Genomic DNA, 21,146 nt, shown 5'->3' on the forward strand with positions numbered 1-21,146 from the left:
TCTACTTTCCAGTACTTTACAACACATAATGGTAAGTTGTACGTATAAAGAGGCACTAGGTGGTCACGAAACGTTTAACTAGTGGGTACAGAAAAAGTTACGGCGCGTTTCATGTGGGTCTCCAAATATTGCGTGACGTGAACGCTCCCTAAGCTAGTAGCTAATTTTATTCGTTAAATGTATTCGGCGTTCATAAAAATATAATTCATTGCTCCTCAGGAACCCTTTTAAGTAAGGAAATACCTGGTCAGGGTTCGCATTTCTTTCACAACAAACTTAATAGTAAGTTTCATTTAAAAAAAACAGGTAATACGGTACAAAAACTTAATCCTATATTCCTATGATATGTAATAATGATCATATTTATTGGGCCACAGACACAGACTGGATGTTAGAGTTAATGACTAAGTCCCTGAGGCAGTTATCATGTTTTCCGAGCCGATATAATTTCTTTGCTGGGATTCGAACGCGGCCTAAGCCTACAATAAAAGTCAATAGTATTTGACTAAGTAACGGATGCGGTCAGCTTCAAGGATTATCTTCACATGGAGTTTTCCTTCCACTTACGTTCAACTCAAACAATAACTATTTGTTCCTCGCTAATTTCCCTCGAACTCTCAAGGTCCTAACATTTTTTCAGTGAGAAAATATTATGAATGGAGCTCCTAATTAATTATTAACATGATTATGTGCGTAAGCACATAAACTATGCAAAAGAACATTACGTAATACTTCTTTAAATTACTAATTATTTCATTATGTGTTTCCATATATTTTGTTTATTGCTCAAATTTGACGAATCGGTATTTTCTCAAAGCATTTTTTTATGTGATTAAAAATTATTATCCAGCTTAAACATTCATAATTATTATAATTTTATAATTAGTATTATGAAACTTTATGTGCACAATGCAAGAGAACCTAATTCGCTATTAATGAAATTAAATTTATAAATTATTAAATTAATGCATTATTCAATAATTTATTGTTATTTATGTAATTTAAAACTATTGTATTTTTGTATATGTGGTGTGCATGTTTAACTTGGTGCATGGTAACAGATCATGTAGATAAATAATCCATGTTTTATTTAATTAGTAGACACACTTGACTGTGAATAAAATAAATTATAAAGGGTTGAATTTACGAAATAACTAAAAGCTTATAGGCTTAATAGCTTAATTTATCTTACGATCGTCTTTTTCTATTGTTTCTGTCATTTTGCGGGCAAAACGTACCTTTGTAAAAATAAAAATATTATTTTTGCAAGGTTGCGTAATACATCAATTTATTTATACAACATCATATTTTTATTTTTCTTTAAATATTTTTTTTTGATGCTTTATTAATGTAAGTAAAGTCGAAATGAACACTTTTTGTAGTGAGCGCAACGAACAATGTAGATGCTTAAAAAAACGCGTCAGAAAGTAATTCAATGTTGTATATTCAAATGCTAGTATACCATCTAACAACATAATCTTTAGGCGCCGCTTAATAACCAAAATTGTTTTTAAACACGAAATAAATCTTTCTTTATGTCATTATTAAGTATACAACGTGCATCATCAATTTGATTTTTCAAAAAGTGAAATTACTACGAGATGAACTGGTGGGGAAAGTATTACACGGTTAGCCGAAGCTATAAGAAAGACGCGAGACCGCGCGTGCGCTTAGAGGTACAGCCTTTGTGGAGTCGGAGCCTGCGTCGGATGTTGAGTTGAATTGTTTACAAGTGCATAGTGAATGGACGATTGATATCGTAAAGAAAGCGGCGAGTACTCCATTCATTTGTAATGTAAGTAACTTTTACTTATGATTGACCTTTTGTGTAATTGAGGACACGGTATACTTAATTTTAGTACAGTTATGTTTTTTTGTATTCAAGTACAAACTACTTATATTATTGGAAATCAGCACAAAAAGGTAAGATATTATATTATTATAAAAACATATATAAATATAGGTTAATTTACATTTTCTTTTATATGTACGAAAAGTTTAAGTAACAGAAATATTTTTTATGAGAGTGATAAACGTAAAATGATTCCTTCTTTAAGTAAAACATTTTTTTGTTATTAAGCGATAGACGTACTAGATATAAATATATTTTCTGCCAAATTATACATCTTTGCATATAATTAAGTAATTAATAATCAGATGCATGCAATGATTTAATTGGTGAAAATGAAATCATTTGAATAAACAATCAAAGAAAATAATAAGTTAACTAAAATTTGTTGAAGAACACTTAGGCTAGTGAAATAAGAAGGAATTTAATTGTTAAATTTACCTGCCCATAAAGCTGTTCCCTCTTTAATTCGTGTTGACTCTAGGTGTATCCAATAGGTTCATATTTTTCAGGACCTTTTGATTTGATTTTTCACTTTACCTGTTGCTAAATTCATTAAATATGTAACATCTGCTATGTCACGACTAACTAAGAGAGAAAGCATGTGGAAATTCTTGCATACTGTAGTAGTTAGGTAGGAAGGTCTTAGCTTTATACTCGATGTCTAATAAATGTATTTTGTATGGGTTCCACACTTGCAAGGGATACTCTACGTTAGATCTTATATAGATAGAGTACAGAACTTTTTGTGTCTTTACTTGGATGACTTTAGACAAATCCTATCTATTTTATAATCTTTGCGAACGCTGAAAGTGTAAACTCCAAGATATTTAACTACCTTAACATTGTTTAATACAGAGTTTTTAAGTTTATAGACTAAGCTTCGAATCTATTTAACGTATTGTAAGCTATTATGGGTCAAATGCGGTATACTTTACAGATATATTTTAAGATTTTTCTATCGCGTCGCGTATAATAATATTTTAGAGTGATGAAAGCAAGTTTGAATATCTGTTACAAATAAAATAAACATGTAATATAGAGAATGATTAGTAATCGTTAAACATTAATTACTTTCACTATTTTTTATGCCCTAAATATTGATATCTTTTGATCTTTAAAATTTACCTTTATGACCCGGCGCCGAGTCTTGCTGGAATGACCATTCTTGGTTATTGAACATGGTGTTTTTGAGGCGCTTTACTACCTTCTCAGAATTCGTATATTTATATACTTGTGCCGATGTTTTGATTCCTTTTTCATAAAAGTATGGCTCAGTCACTCCATAGCTAATACCCCATCAAACCATCGCTGTACTCGGTAGTGCCCACGTTGCACTCTGTTGACTAATTGAAAAGCTTCCTTAGAGCTTTGAGCAAAAATACGGTCATATAGATTGTTTAAATGTTGCTCAATTGTAAAAAAAATCTCATCCGTAAACAAAAATTTTCTGTGACCTCCCTTTGCGTACAGTTTCAGTAGTTATTTCAGTTTTACCTTTACCTATTCTATTTTAAAATATCAGTTAATAAATGGCTAGTGCGTCTCTTATAGGCTACAAGTCCTAAGTCATCTTTTAAAATACGTGACATGGTTCTAGGTGTTATCTTCATCTCCCGAAATGAAAAATCTTTTGATCTTTTAAAATCTTTCGCAGGATTTTTTCAAATTCTTTTCCTCACTGCTTTGACCACCTATTTCGTACGCAGACTACGTGGACGTCCAGATCATTTTCTGTCACAAACAGTGGAGGTCTTGTTGTACCTATTAAAACACACATAAACATTTTACTAAAATCAAGCGTATGGAGAGTTTTAAAAATTGCAATTTGGCTCCACTTCCTTCGTGTAATGCAAGTACAGCGATTTGGTTCTCTTTATTACACAGTCTATATAGACTTAATTGGAATTAAGATATTAATATTTATATCGCAAAATATTGTACAATGACCAGTAATATTTTATACATTTTTAAATGTAACATTATTTATGACCAGACTAAGTATACAAAAGTATTAACACTTAATAACAGTACAGTACTTAACGGTTAAGAACACAAAAATTCGTTTCATTAAAAAACAGCTCACTTGTCTCGTTTGTTTTCAGCCGTTTGATGTGTGGAATTATTTTGTTTGATGTTTAAAAGGTAGGCTGAAATCTTTTAAATAAGAAGAATGATTGCCTGCTATTTTTTGTGATATTGTATAGCATAGGCTTTTATATAAATCATTTTGTTTATATTCCGATGGATATTTCATGTCGTGAAATTGGGTCAGTTATTTTTGTCATTCATTGAATACAATAGTCAATTCATTGAGATTTACACTTACACGTTATTTGCATAAGCTTTCTAAGCATATAAAGTTGAAGAGCGTATTTACTGTGTAAATGAAAAACAATGTGAAAGTTAACACGATAATATTAGTTAATCATATTTTAAAACAACCTACATCCTACATATTGTTATATACACAATATTATTTTATCTAAGTAATTCCAGTAGGATGTGTTTTAATGGGGTTTAAATATTATTTTTGTTAATTTGAGCACATAACCAACACTATATACTAACACTACATTTGGAACCTATTGTAGACGGAATGTTTTATATGGAATTGTATATTGATAACTATAATACATATACGTATAAATAAAATATATATATTAAACTATAATTATTAGCCACACTTCTTCAATGAAGACACTTTATATTTGTTATGGTACCAATAGTGGATCTTAGTTAAACCCGTTATTGTAATTTATTTCTGCCAATTTTATAATTTATCTGTTAGCCTTGGCGCTTTAAGCTTACGACTCTTATGCATGGGTCCGAGCCCGTGCTGCATAGTGCCCCAATGTACTTTTCTGTCAATTTTAGCAGTTACACACACTCTAACGGTTAAGAAAAACATCGTAAAGAAATGCATGCCTTAGAATAATAATATATAATAAATGATCACGAAACATATATAGATATTGTTATTTTATATTTAAAGTATTACATAAATATTACGAAATATTCCGATTTAAATAAATTATGGTCCCAGTCTAAGTAGTCTAATAGATGTATGCTGTTAGCATTTTTAAAATGTTGATTAATTAACGTAATTTTTTTCTCAAAAAATATTTGGCTTCATCAATGAAAAAACGACTCAGCCTTAAGGGCAACTTTGAACTTTTATCTCATATCATTTCATCAAATACAATATTCAAATAGTTCTACAAAACCGAATTTATATATAAACTGTTTAACCATAGATGAAAATCACCTATTTCTCTTCGTTCAACTTGGCAAGATTTCTCGATGTAGGGAAAGTTCGTACTTTTAGTAGCATCTAACGACTTGCTAATATATGGGCTGGTAACAAAACAAATTCTCGTTAGGACAACTTATTGTGACCAACTGTCAATCACGTTAAAAAAAGAAACACAAAAACGGAACTTGCAATCTTTATAGAAAGGAAATTTTATATGTCCTACTTTAATATGTATTACTGTTAAGCACTTAGAGGCTTTTGTCTGACATAGCTGTACATGGCAGCTAGTATAACCATAGCCAGTATGTTATTATTATTGTAATTTTATTTTTGCATTTTCGCTATGCAAAAACTTATTTAATGATGTGAAGTATTTTAGTGCTTGTTGGTCTAGTGGCTTCAGCGTGCGACTCTCATCCCTGAGGTCGTGGGTTCGATCCCCGGCTGTGCACCAATGGATTTTCTTTCTATGTGCGCATTCAACATTTGCTCAAACGGTGAAGGAAAATATCGTGAGGAAACCGGCTTACCTTAGACCCAAAAAGTCGACGGCGTGCGTCAGGCACAGAAGGCTGATCACCTACTTGCCTATTAGTTTAACAAATGATCATGAAACAGATACATACGTCTGAGGCCAATACATAAAAATGTTGTAGCGCCATTGATTATTATTATTATTAAGTTTTTAGTGGCTGCTACAAATATGGCGCGGAATAGAATACATGGCCAAATAAATAAAAAATCACGACTAAATCTATGCTACACGTTTTTTAATTTATTTTAAATAGCTATTAGACTCAGTTTGATTATGCCTACTAAATTCTCAGCAAATAATTTGAATTAATTTAGTAATTAATACTCGTATGTATGAATTAATGTTCGTTATAGCAGCACTTCGATATTAAACGAATTTATGAGTACAATCCGTACCAGCTTCAAGTTAAACGGTTGAATAACAGTTACCCGTATTATAGGTTTTTTTTCGTTAATCTTATTTATGATGTTAATAAAAGTAGTTTGTACAGTTTCGATTGAATATAAGTGATGTTTACAGTGGCATAATGCATTCCAGTTCCGTCTTCGTAAGGATGACTTTTTGTTTATAATTAATCTAAATAAAGCATTTGTTCTGTGAATGACTTTAATACAAATAACTAAATACTACGGCTTAAGTAATTATTAGATCTTTATGAAGAATACTGGAGTTCATTGAATGATAGTGATATCATCACGAAACCTGCAAAACCCGGTCTAATAAAAATATTACACAATTTTAGCGATGTTTACCCCTTATTCTATAATTGATTAAAATGTATTTTATTAAATCATTTTTCACCGAATTGCCAATACTGCGATAAGCTTCAAGTTGGAAATGATATTTACATTTGATAAGAGCGATAAGTGAATACAGTCAAAACCGTGTACTATGATATCGTAAACGGCCTTATAAAAAATACAATATATATCTTTAAATGACTACATTTATCTGTAAATCTGTAAGAACGACCAGCCGTATTGTAAACATTTGAATAGGTGGGGGCAGTATCCCCTTTCCACATCTGGCACACTAAAGTCATTGAGATCTCAAAAGTAAAAACGACTCGATTTAGGGTCTATTGTGCGTTTGAAATCTCATTATAGAAGAATGCTAGTGTTAAAGTTAATTCAAAACCTTGAAAGTAACGGCCAGAAAAGCTTTACGGTTCTTGATGCCATTTGATGATATCAGAAACACCTCTTGACTGTTTTGCGAACTGCTTTAGATATGCAGGTTTCAAACACCTCTTGAGAATATCCCAAGATGATGTGACTGTGAAGAGGACAATATTTCTTTGGGTAAATTAGCCCAAAATTTATTATAATTTGTTTTATCTACTATTGAATCAGAGCAGTTTATTCATCCGGAGAACACTATTGTAATTTGTGCACCAGCTACGGAAGAAAGTATTGTACAAGAAGTTCAAGAGGAAAATGACGAACAGTAAGAGACTGAAGAACAATTTACAGTGCCAACTTTGAATGATGGTCTCTTACTCTAAATTACTCTTTTTAATGAACAGTTTCACATGCAGGGAAATTATGACAATACTTTAATTAAAATTCAGCGTGAACTACAATGAGCGTACGTACTACAGAAGTGTTTCAAACAAACTAAAATAACAGATGATGTTAATGTAGAAAAATGATAATTATATGTACGTCTTTTTATTATAATTTGCATATGAAATAAATAATATGTAGTTTTATTTTATACGGAGTATATTAATCACACATTCAAAAATAAGTATTGGGTACTTAATAACAACGTCATCGGCTGTTACGAGTATCGGTTTTTAAGACCAAAGATGAGTAGTCTCTTCGAAGGTTGTGACCTTTACTACGGATCGAAGGATTGAATTTGGGATGCTGTGTGTCTAGGATGTGGTTACTTTTATTGGGTAACTTTGTCACGTGAGTTATTTGCTCTCTTAGTAAAGTTAAATAAACTATAAAAAAATAGGTCAAATAAACTGAAATTAGTCGTGTAAATTTAAAAACATTGTTAAAGTGGTTAAAATCTTTACGTTTGTATTTAACGTAGTACAAAGGGCTGGTTAGATTAAATAAACTAACTCAAAAATTTACTCTCAATTGGGAGAGTTAAGATACTTTGAGTCCCCTTAAATAAGAAATGAGTTCTCATAGGATAAGATTTAGCCTCGAGACTTAGCGCTTAGTATGACATCCGTTTGTCAATTCCACTACGTTGTCATACGAGAGTCACAGCATTATGTCTAAACGAGGACCTCAATGGCTGATTCAAGATATAAATTAATTATGCCCGAACTCATACGACTTTGACTTAACTAATCACTAAGTCTTAACGATAATTGGGTGTTTTCCTTACGCATAATCTTTAAATAAAAATAATTACTATTAAAGATTAATCTGAATTAAATTGTTATATATGAATTAAAAACTATACTGATATAGTTTTTATTTCATGTATAACATTTTTACTAGTATTAACAAGCTTTATTTATGTTGGGTATATAAGAAGGTTTCTTCCTAATTTAGCTTTGTAAATAATATTTATCAATGTACAATATTCGGGTCGTGGCTTACCTTACATTCGTGAATATCACAACGATCTAGTACTATAGCTGTAAAACTGTTACAGGGTCGGGCTTGAGGTTTTGCATTTCGATTATTTTAAAGAGGCATCTAGAATATGAGAACCCAAAACTTTGAACCGGTCTGTTTATACAGAATGTTATAAATATGAAGAGTTTAAACGCGTTTAACACAGGGATAACTGTGTCGAATTAAAAATATGCTTGTGTTAAAGGATCTTGATTAGATATCTAACCTAACTAAACAAGGCGTTTATCTGTGAAAATGTTTAATTTAACATTTCATAATTTAACGATAAACACACAAAGAAAATAAATTTACCAAATCAATAAATATAAGTTGATATTTAATGTATATTTATATAAAACAGTTGATTACTCTTTACTCTAAGCAGTCGTAGTCAGGAGTTAAAGCATTATACTAAGCTAATACACTGATAGTTAACGGCCATTAAATATCAATTATTTGCATTTTCTCTGGAACGTAAAATGTCATTTGCGCAGATTGAATAGAAACTAAACAAACTGAATTAGAGAAGAGTGCACAGTGCCAAGCTTTATTGAATTTTTTTTACCAACTTATTTCATGACCATGGTTTAATTTAAAATTAAGTGGGGTGTTTACGAATTAAATATATTATTATTGCAAGTCCAGAAAAATTAAGCTAAATAAAAAAAGTCTTGATAATCACGAGGATATTTATAATCGAATATGGTGTATCACACCTATGAGTAGATTATTTTAGGAAGTTTTTTTGCTACCTATTCAGAAATAATAGTTCTATTTGAGTCAATTTAATGAACCATGATATTATTTTAAACTCAAATTATACTAAGAAATCGTGTATGTAAATTCAATTTTTAGTATTGGAGTTTATCGCTTTCAAAAGACCACACGCGGCCGGAGTGCTACTTATCATTTTAAGGACTTACTTCATGGTTATCCAGGCATCAAGATAAGAACCTGTTATAAAATATATTTTAATTGATAAATGAAAAAAAAGTGGCCTACGGATCTTCAAACAACGTAGACAAACGCTAGGCAAGTACAAACAATAATTTCTTTACTTATAGATAAGTAAATGTTGCTAAATAATTCGTCATCTTTGTGTTGAGAGAATAAATTTTACGACGAGTTTCTAGGACGAAACTATAAAACATTCAAACTTTTGTTTGGGTTATTTTCAATACTAAACGATTCATTCACGGTGGTAATAAAGTTGCTAAAATTATTCAAATTTCGATTGATGTAAACAGTTGTAATATATTGCGGTTGCTATAATTCACATAATATTTATTTAATATGTTTATTATTTCTTTTCATGTTTGGTATTGCACTTCTGAGTGACACACAGTTTTACATAATTATGTTTTTTATAGCCTTACAAGATTAACAGAAAAATTCAAATACTTTCAAAAATGTTCTGTGTTATATTTACAACATAATTGTCCTCATCTGTATATTAAACGTGTATTTAAAATTGTTCCGAGTCTGTTTGTATACAATGTCTTGCCATGTAAAAAATTGTTACTATGGCAACTCTCATCTTATGTCTCTCCATTTGTCGAGTCCTAATTTCTCTATTTACGTACCAACAAGTCAACAAGTCTTGTAATCAATTTTAAATCATTGATTAATGTATTTTGAAGGTTTTCCTCGGCGGTAAATTTATAAAATCAGTATGCGCTACATTTCTATGTGAAATGTTAAAAAACAATTAGCTATACTTTCTCGTTTTTAACGTAGCCCTTCACATATTGTTATTTGGCTGGAATGGTCATGTTTTATGTAGTACGTACATTGTAGATGCATTAGCGTATAACTAGAAAACATAATGTCACTGCTACTACGTAATAATTTAAGATGAAATCTAGTCTCATTTGACAAACTGTGTATAATAATGTTTGCAGGCAAATTAGTTGCAAAGAGCGATAGTTATTAGCACAAATAATGCCCACGACATCTTCAATGTTCGAGAAAACCGTCGTAAGTTATGCGCTTATGAGAAAGTTTTGTACATAATATTTTATATAGCTTCTAAACTGAGACGTGTAAGCTTTAGGCTAGACAAATACGCAGTTCCGTGTGACCTAGAAAAGTGTTTTATTTGTATAAATATCGAAGGGTAATATGATATACTTCAAGTAAAGAATTACAATTATTTATACTTCATTGACATATAGATGTAAATATATGTGATTTATAGAGTGTGTTTGATAAATAACGGTTTAACAAAAGATGTTGAAGTGAGAAGTTTATACTTATTTTTGAATATTAAACAGTATTAGTAAACATATATAGTATATCTATTCAAAAGCCCACTAAACTTTAAACAGTATATATTTTTAAATAGGTAATCAGCACATAAACAGTATTAAAAAATCGATTATATTGTTAAAGCAATTCGAGACGATTTCAATATTCAGGTTTTCGAATTACATAAGCCGCTAACGCTTATCAATGATACCACATTATAGTGAAGTACGAGCGCACGAAGTAATCATTGCACAGTGACGATGTGGTGAAAGTGGCATTGGATAGCAAATTCACTGACGTTACTCACAGTCGAGGTCAAGTGTAAAACAGGTTCTTCACACTTACTTTTCTTTCGAGGAAATACAAGTTACGTGTGCTTTCTGGCCGAGCTTATTTGTTTGGAATGCGTAATAAAGGTTAAAATTAAATATTTTTAAATTAAGAATTCTCTCAAGCCGGACATTCGAGAATTATAAGCGTTTATAGATTTAAAAAGTAAAAGCCTTTTAAATCGGCTGCGGTTAAAGATATTTTAAATCAAAGCAACATCTTTATTTTAAAAAGTTTCTTAAATTCTTTAAGACAGTTGTTATCTGCATCAATTCAACTCAGTACCTCAGCTTGTGGCTTAACCTCTTTAAACATTTTAAGTATTGCAATTTATCGTTTGTTTCCTAATTTCACTTCTGAGGATAGTTTAAGGCTACAGGAGTTTTCTGAGATATATTTGTCACGCGACAAAATCATTTATTGAAAATATAGATTCAAATCATTAACCTTCAAAGAATGATATCTATGTACTTAACTGCTTATATTCTGTGCGACTTGCGTCGTTGGTACGAGAAAAGGAAAATCCATCACTTTCGAATTTTAATAATATTATGCGTAAGTTTTCGTTTTTACTACATACCAAGACAGACGGCAGAATGTTTTATGCTTTGTGCTTTAGTGTTATAAAAGCGACAGTCGAATTGTTAATTGGCATCTCAAAAGTAATATAAAAGTAAAAATCACATTTAAAGAAATATTTAGTCTCAACTAAATGACAAAGGTCAATACAGAAGCGAATCGAATCGTGAGTCAAAGTCAAAGTTAAAAGTAAAAATCATTTATTCATATAGTAGGTAGGTAGGTAACACAATGTAAACTTATCAAAAAAGAAAAACAAAATAAATACATTTTTATATTTACTGCCAGTTCTCAAATCAAGGGGAAAGAAGGGGGTAGAAAGGAAGAGAAGAACTGGCAATAAACTCTCCGATGCTCTTTTTGATCGCCAAGTTTTTTGTTTTACACAATGTTTGTAAGGAACTGCAACCATTACACCATGTTCCACGTGACTTCTTAAGTAATTAATAGTAGCAGCACGGAGGCAGGCAAATAGGAGCACACACTTTTATTCTCGTGAGAACAACACGCAAATAAATAGTTGAAATAACTAACATCACCGCATACACAAATTCAAGTCTGACCAGTCACCTCAAGTTCCCGTTCACGAGTATGACGCATGGCCACCCATCGGCCCCCTCGCCATATTTTAGGGAGAGGGACTAGCCGACGCATGAACGCCGCCACAAGCATCCTTGAAATGTGGTCTTGGCTACATAAGAAAAAAAATACTAGTTATACTAAAATAATTTGATACCATATGAATCACGGTTTGTTCCCACTTTACATTAAAACAGTCGTGGATATTGACGATCGCCCCGAAGTCCGGAAATGCAGCCGAGAGATTCAGTTTAAGCAAGTCAGTCAACTTTAAGCACTAGGATCGTTTAAATATTCATTAAGAAGGAACAGGTCTATTTACAATTTGAATTCGGGAGAATAATATTTTTTATTGTTCGTTTTTACAATTAGAAAAAGTTCAATTGGTAAACGCATGAATTGCTAAACTCTGGGCAGTTATCTTTAATTAAATTACTGTGCAGTTGAATTTATGATTAGGTATTGTTATAAAATCCAAATGGTTATTAACATTTACATATAATTCAACAGCATAGGTATACTTAGGTATGTAAAACGTGTGAAAATATGTGTTAATTAATTTATTTTGGGACTATAATTAGTACATAAACAGTATACTACAACTATAATTTTATACTGTAAAAAGTTAACATCCGTGTCACTGCCGACAAAATTTTGACAAAACTACAGACTAAATTTTGCAATGGCAATGGAAATAACTAACATTGATTTACAAACATTTTTTTTTTAAATGAAAAACAAGAGCTTATATACAATTTACCGTTGAAGCGTGTATTTTTTTTATTTTTTGCGTATGTCCAGTCTCGCGGGTTTTGGACGAAGAATTTGTCGGCCAATTCTGATGATTGAGGTCAAATAGGCATCGAATTCTCTTTTACCGAAACGGATATAATTCTTGGACGGAACAGATGTTATTTATTTATTTTAAACATTTTAGCACATTTCAATTACAACTTCTTTCTATCAAATAAATTTAGAATATAAATGTACTATGGTTATTTTAAAGGATAGAACACAAAGTTCACATACCTATTTTGCTTTTTCAAGTCCCATATATTATCTTTTGAAATAACACATTTATTCAGTTAAATAATTTAAATTCTCATGATTTGTATAGTAAATGCGATGTGACATTGAGAGATCTATGCGATAGAAATTAAGAACTTTAGAAAAAAAATGGTCCCTTCCTTCTAATATGATGAGCGTAAAATGGTTTTGACACCGTTTCTTTACCGTTAAATGGCAATTCAATACGTTTACCAGCGAACTCCAAGATCGGTACAGAGTTGCCATGTTTTTAGAAACATATAAACATATGAATAATATTGCAGCAGTGTTGGCTTCAGCGTGCGACTCTTATCTCTGAGGTCGTAGGTTCGAACCCCAGCTGTGCACCAATGGATTTTCTTTCTATGTGTCCATTTCGTCCAAAAAGTCGACGGCGTGCGTCAGGCCCAAAAGGCTGATTACTTACTTGCCTATTCGATTAAAAAATGATCATGAAACAGATACAGAAATCTGAGGCCCAGACCTAAAAAGGTTGTAGCGCCATTGATTTATTTATATTTTATGAATAATATATATTCGTTTTATTTTTCAGATTACGGATAAAGCCTAGACTATAGACAATGGCTGCTGAGACTGACAGCAATGCCAAAAATGTTGATGTTGACTTTTCTAACTACGTTGCGTTACGGAACAAAAGAAGAGATTATGAGTAAGTTATAATTTATGAAGTCACACAATTTTTTTTAGTAAAATGATATGATAATTTCACATTAACTTTTTAGTAAATTGTTTTATTAAATAAATTAAAAATATGCATTATATATTTTCCTTACCCTATATAGTTTCATTTATAATCAGGCAGAAATCATTACTTATCATCACATATGGTAATCAACACAGGTAATTCTCGTAATAATTGCACGATTATTCACGAGAACTAACCGCATGTTATTCAAAAATTTCATTTACTCTTTATACTATTAATAATGGCAAAACTTGTGAGAATCGATAAACGAACGAACGTTTTACATATAAAGTCATGTATATTATAAAGATAAAAGTGTTGATGAAGTTGACATAAAATATTCACGCACAGATAAATACGAAAATCTCCCTAAATAATCATCTATTGTTTTTGATAGGAGGGAGGAATGTTTATATTTATATTATAAATTTATTATAATTCGATAATAATGCTTCAATTATCAGTTGTGAAAATATTTCATTTATCATTCAATTATTAGTTCTTAACAACAAGATAAATAATTAAGAATTAGCTCGTGAACCCCCATTTCTTATCTTACAAAAATATAAAGCACTATACGTCACATGCCTTCAACTATCATTTTTTTCTATTATCATAAATCTTTGATCAATTAGTGTTTATTGGTTCCTGGCTCGAAGCCTCGTGACTAAATGCTTTGTAGAGGGACCGCGGCGATAATAATGTTAACGTTTGGTTATGATGGACCAAAGACAATTCAAACAATGAGCGAATGGAACGACGTTGATACGTTCTTACGTACGTAAAAAATAGAGCTATTACAAAATAGAGTTGCAATTAAAAATAATTTTAAAAATGATCAAACGGGACCCACCAGCGTTTCGTCTTTCCTAACACATTAATTAGACTTCTTCATCGCTGTCGGGCTTTAATAACTTTTATTTAATACAAATGAAGGAATAATGGAGCTACGACATGGAAGGAAAGATACATTTAACACTGATATAAAAGGATTTGTAGAATACAAAATAAAGGGACTAGCTTATTTATCTATCAACTTATGGACTAGTTATGAATAATTGTAAATTTATAAAGCCTACCTTCATTTTACATTTACCTTACTCTTCTTCTATTATCCATACTACGTCACTTATATAATTTTTCTGACCTGAAGTTTCCTAATTTATAATTTTTACAATTTTATTCAGATGGCAAATAGTATGGAGAAACGTTTTAGCGTTTATCTACTTACATGCAGCTAGTCTGTATGGACTATATCTTATCTTCACTGGAAAAGCTAAGGTGGTCACGTTTTTATTTGGTAAGTATTTATTTGTATTTGTATTAGATCATATCATTTTTTTATTGACATATATGTACACCTAGTAACGTTAATAATAAAAAAAACACAAGTAGTTGTTTATCTACAAAGCATGCTCTTCTCGACATCAAAATATATTAAAATCTCTTCAGTCCCCCATTATATATAAAATATACTTTGTTATTCGTTTTGAGTTTTGAAATTTTTGCCAGTTTTAAATTTCACATATTCTACGTATTATTGATAAATGTACAAACTATTATGAAAATATACTTTGATGATTTGAGCATAGTCTTGTTTCGTTAGTTTTTTTAAGTCTGGTTCATCTTTTGGAGAAAGCTGCTCGCCTATAAAAGATATGTTTATCACTAATGTGGCTGCTTTATTATAAAATACTGATCCATTAATTTGTAATATAGATTTGAACATATTCTTTATTATTGAACCTGTTATTTTAAAAAACGGTTTTAAAAAGTGATCAAATTAAGCTAAACTTACTTAATGAACATACTTCAAAGAATAAATTTTAAAAACTTTGATCTTATCTTTATTTATAAAAGTGTAATTTTCATAAGTCTAGTTAAAAATAGGTGCTAATTAAAAAAGATAAACCAGATATTGAAGTTAGAAGATAATAACAAGAATCTAAGGCGGAGGCTATATAGGTGGCTAATCCACCTCCGCGAGTAATAAGGTTGTAATTTTAGAGTTTATTTATCGGGGTACACCTACTTGCTTAAACTCTGGCTGAATTCACAAGAGAGGCTAGTTTTATCATTTTTTTCGAGATGACATAAATAAACACGAGTAGAGCACGTACAGACTCGAGCGGTAACGCAAGTTCGGCGCTGTCGAGAGCAAATAACATATACGACGAGAAAATGCTGAGGTATTTGCTCCGCGGCTAATAAATGGACTACCCATTCAGATATTAGATAGTCTAACGCCAACCAATATGAACAGTAAATTAAAAACTACTTTTATATGCATTTGTTTTACAACACTGCTATATTTACACATAAACAAACCACAGGGGTTTTCTAATATAGCATATTATTAATTTAATATATTATTTTGTAAAATAAAGAAATTAATCAAGAAAATCTTAAAATTTAATATAATTAGTTATGGAATTTAGGAAGATACATATTTTATTTGTTTTTTTCGTAGAAATTGTGATAGGTTTATATTTTGTGTTTATAGTTTATAAATTGTGATAGGGATAGGATAGGGAAAGAGATTTTGTGAAAATAAATAAAAAAATTAAACAACTTTTTCTTATGTTTCAGCCGTTGTTTTTGCTTCTATAGCGGCTATGGGCGTTACAGCGGGGGCTCATCGGTTGTGGGCGCATAGAGCTTACAAAGCTCGATGGCCACTGAGACTGTTCCTGGCTATATTACAAACTGTAGCATTTCAAAACCATATTTACGAATGGGTCCGAGATCACAGGTAAACTGGTACTTAATATGATAAGCAAGGTCAGATCTTGCATTCACCTTAGAAGGGTCACACAGTGAAAGTTAAAAAATATAAATGAGACTGTATATTAAGGTATGTGTGTTTATATTTTCTTTCTTTATATTATTTTATTCAAATATTAGTAAAATAATTTAAAGAAACCCTGCAAAAGGACCCTGGATACGCCCTTGATTATACAGGTTATATATAGGTTCGAAACTAATTTGTCTCTTTTGTTATCCAGACCTAAGCTTGTTAGCATATTAATAATATATATAGAACTTTACGATGTTTTACTTGATATATTTGAAAAAAATAATACACCTTTTAAAAATAAATGTAATCGTTAATGACGTACGTGACTTTTATACAGTAGACAATTATTCTTATATTCTTATTTGTTTATTACTATAACATTTACATAGTTACAACTTCATTATACATAACTTATATACCGTAGCGTAGACATAGTTATCTATGTCTTTATTTGATTATTCAGAATTTTTAAGGCTTAAAATTTCTTTTTTTTTTCAGAGTTCACCACAAATTCACAGAGACAGATGCGGACCCTCACAATGCAAAAAGAGGATTCTTTTTCTCTCACATTGGATGGCTGATGTTACGAAAGCACAAAGATGTCTTAGAAAAAGGTGCTTTGGTGGATATGTCAGACATTGAAGGCGATCCAATCGTCATGATTCAGAAAAAGCAAGTATTCTACATATTATTTAAAATTTTATACGTTATTTATATATTTTTTTTTATATTTATATTTGTCGTACGAAAGATTTTGTGAATGATTAAGGTTTGAATAAGTTATATATGTCACACTAGAGAAAAACATATATCATGCCGCTGTAGTACACTGTTACTGAATTAAATTTCATCTAACAAGTCCACTCCTATATGATGTTTAGTTTATATGAATATTATAATAATATGAATTGTTTGGGCAGTCTTGGCATAGTGCTATCGTCAAACGACTCGTGCGTTTAAATCCTTGCTGTGCCAATGTATCTATGTGCATATGCTCGTAGGGTGATGAAACATATTTTCGATCCAAAAAATCATTGGAATCAAAGGCATTGAAACATATGCTAAGATGTGCCTTAGTAAGCCACAAATCTATACGGACTCCCATAATTAAGATTATCGACTACCTATTGTATAGATTTGGATGAACTTTTAAAAGGAGACATAAATGTCGGGTTTCGTAAAACACTTTTAATTATTTCCTTAATATACTACTAAATAATGCATCTAAGAGATATATGTTTCAAGAGATTAAGTCATTATTTCTGTTTAAGGTAATGAGACGTAACGAAACTATGCGTATTTACTATTATTTCTCCCAGTTGTAAGGAGAGTATAGAGAAAGGAGAATACCTAAAAGAATTGTGTTCATTTCATTATTCAAATATCTTTTGTTAGTAAAAGTACCGGAGTGAAAGAGTTTACTACCTTACATATATAAAATATGAAAATACTCATGTCTTCGCATACGCTAATAAAACATAACATTTCTTCAGACGCGGCTTGATATATTGATTTAGCAACAGTTCCACGATGAATTTTTAAATATGAAGTATTACTTTGTTTCTTTTCTCATATATAACATTAATATATCAATTTTCAGGACGTATCTAGTAGTGATGCCACTGCTATGTTTCATCTTGCCCGCATGGATGCCAGTCGCTCTATGGAACGAGAACGCTTGGGCATCCTGGTATGTGGCATCCATATTCCGCTACACAATATCACTCCACTTTACATGGTTGGTCAACTCAGCAGCCCATATCTGGGGCAATCGGCCGTACGATAAGTAAGTATTACTTTCGCTTTTTAAATACGGAGAAAGTTATAAGCATAAACGTTGACCATCATGTTATGTTTTAAATCCCCCCCCCCCCCGTCCCTGATCGTCACTTGTTATGGGCATATTAAACGAGTAAGCACAAGAAAATGATAACTGAGATATGCACTGAGAGAAGCACAAGAAAATGATAACTGACAATGACGGAGTTTTTGGGATTCAAACATGGCACATTCATTTTACGTAAATAGATATATAAATATAATTATATTTATTTTGGTTATCTCCCTTATTCATATATTAAATACGAATTATGCAATAAAGCAAGGTCAGAGGACAATGTAATAATAAATGTAAAAAAAATAAAGTAAAAGGGCAATGGTCTTTATGTAAACCAGCCGTTAGTTACTTAATAACTTAATGAACAACTCTGATTATTTGATTTAGGCTTCAAATTTGCCCTAACGTTATAAAAGGATTATTCTGCATATACGTTTATTAAAGGCGGATTCGATGAATATTTAGCATATTTATGCCAAGTAACTTAAAAAGTAAGTTTTTTTCCGATTTTACATAGAAAACGTAGAATATATGAACTACCTTCGAATGACAAGCGCCCGATACGTAGCGACGAGTCACATATCTCTATATATATAAAATTCTTGTATATATATAAAATTCTTGTATATATATATAAAATTTTCTTGTCACAATGTTCGTTCCCATACTCCTCCGTAACGGCACGAACGATTCCTATGAAATTTTTTATGCATATTCAAAAAGTCTGAGAATTAGCTACTATCTATATTTCAAACCTCTAAGTGATAACGGGTGTCCACCCAAATATTTTATTTTTATATTTTAGATTTTTTTTAGTTTTTATTTTTTTATAATACAACATACAAAAATACATATAACCCTTAATTGTCACCCCTCTACGATCTACCCCTATTTTTTATTATTGTAGATAGTTATTTTTATTGAACTCAAAAAATGTTTCCTTTAAATAAGATACATGGCAAAACGACGTTTCAGCTAGTAGATTATATAATTATATAATCTACTAGCTGACCCGGATGGCTAATTAGCCATCATAGCATAGCATAACTAGCTACATGATAATATGGAGAAAACACTATATATTATACATAATATTATATATTTCTATCAAATTTAGAGAGACACATTAAAGACTTATTTAAGTAATTGAATTTGAGAAATGTAATATGATATTTATGAAAATGTAAACCTAGCATAGTCATTATAACATATTGGTTTAATCCGGCGCAAGTAACACATGCTTGCCAATATTAGTAAAATTAGGATTAACGACTTCGTTTTCATATTATTAATACAATGGCTTTAATATATATTATTTATTATTGTTTAATTCATTTTTGTATTATATTTTACAATGTATAAAAATACCTGTTCACACTTCTTTGGGTAACCCAACCAAATATGTATTATTTATATAAGTCGTCCTCGTTTCAATGTACATGGCAACGTTTGCTACTTACAGATACATAGGCGCTACAGATCATAAAGTTGTCGCGATGTTAGCCTTTGGAGAGGGCTGGCACAATTACCACCACGTGTTCCCATGGGATTATAAGGCGGCTGAGCTGGGAGATTATAGGACTAACCTCTCAACAGCGCTAATAGATTTAGCTGCGAAGTGGGGTATGTAATAATTTCACTACCGGTCTTCAGGGATCACCAAACTCATGCCTTCTTGCTGTTGCAGGGTTTTTATTAGCCTCCGATAAATTTGAAAGCAAGGTACTATTATAGGAAATCTACATCAGATGATTTAAGGCTGATGTAGTCATTGCTGTTCGCTATCGCTTGGTTTCAATATCTTACCTTAAATCAAACTAGTCATGTATTTTCCATTAGGGAGCGTTTAAGTATTACGTCACGCAATTTTGGAGAATATTGACCCCCCCCCATGAAACGCGTCGTAACCTTTCTGTATCCAATAGAAAAACGTGGCCAACCCCAGTGACTCTTTATACCAAAAAATTACCATTATGTTGTGTAAAGTACTGGAAAGTAGACAATAATATTAAAAGTAACGCGTAATTCAATCCCCGCCCCGCATCGTAACGTTTTACAAGAGGACCCCCCCCCCCCTTTTCGTTACGTAATACTTGAACGGTCCCTTACTCAAAAGTACATGTATTTTGAAAATCATTTTAAGCAGTAAAGACGCTGTCTGTATTAACATAATAGGAACCCTTCTTTTAATATTTCAACATATTAACGTTTTATACTCCGTAGGTTTAGCTTATGATTTAAAGACCGTTTCCATGGAGATGATACGGAAACGAGTTACAAGAACTGGAGATGGAACTCATCCATTAGGAATGAAAAACGAGGAAGACGACCACCATCATCCTGAGAACCCAATTTGGGGGTGGGATGACACGGATATGCCGGAAGAAGACCGAAAGTTAGCAGAAATTGCTAACAAAGTGGACTAAAGAAATTAACAAAAAAATATTAAATAAGAATCTATTTATATTGTAAAGTGTAAATATATGTGAAAACGCTTTCAAGTAATAAGAAAGTTGGTAATTCTGAATGATAACGTGTAGTTTTAATTCAATTTAATAAGTATTTATGTGAGTTCCACCTACAAATATGGGTATTGCGTAGAATTTTTCTTGCTGTACCTTATAACTAGCATTAGGATAAGGTTCCCAAAATTATAGGATTATGTTATATTAATTTTGGTTGTGTTGACTACATAATATAAGGTTAATGCTTATATTTGTGATATAGATTGATTATAAGTCGATTTTTTTTAAAGACAATGTTATGTTATATGACCAGAAGGGATGCAATAAAATT

At 31.2% G+C, this 21,146-nt stretch overlaps 1 protein-coding gene across 1 annotated transcript; it reads left to right on the forward strand.

The window, feature by feature from the left end:
* The first annotated feature begins 1,682 nt into the window (after window positions 1-1,682).
* Window positions 1,683-21,125, forward strand: LOC123720350 (acyl-CoA Delta-9 desaturase-like). The gene is made up of 8 exons (XM_045676914.1): window positions 1,683-1,795; window positions 13,564-13,680; window positions 14,904-15,016; window positions 16,306-16,468; window positions 17,012-17,185; window positions 18,114-18,299; window positions 19,813-19,973; window positions 20,574-21,125. Exons 2-8 carry the CDS (start codon window positions 13,592-13,594, stop codon window positions 20,774-20,776), a joined length of 1,089 nt encoding a protein of 362 aa, XP_045532870.1. The 5' UTR covers window positions 1,683-1,795; window positions 13,564-13,591; the 3' UTR covers window positions 20,777-21,125.
* The last annotated feature ends 21 nt before the right edge of the window (window positions 21,126-21,146 follow it).

Source organism: Pieris brassicae, chromosome 2, assembly GCF_905147105.1.
Source record: "Pieris brassicae chromosome 2, ilPieBrab1.1, whole genome shotgun sequence".
Taxonomy (NCBI): domain Eukaryota; kingdom Metazoa; phylum Arthropoda; class Insecta; order Lepidoptera; family Pieridae; genus Pieris; species Pieris brassicae.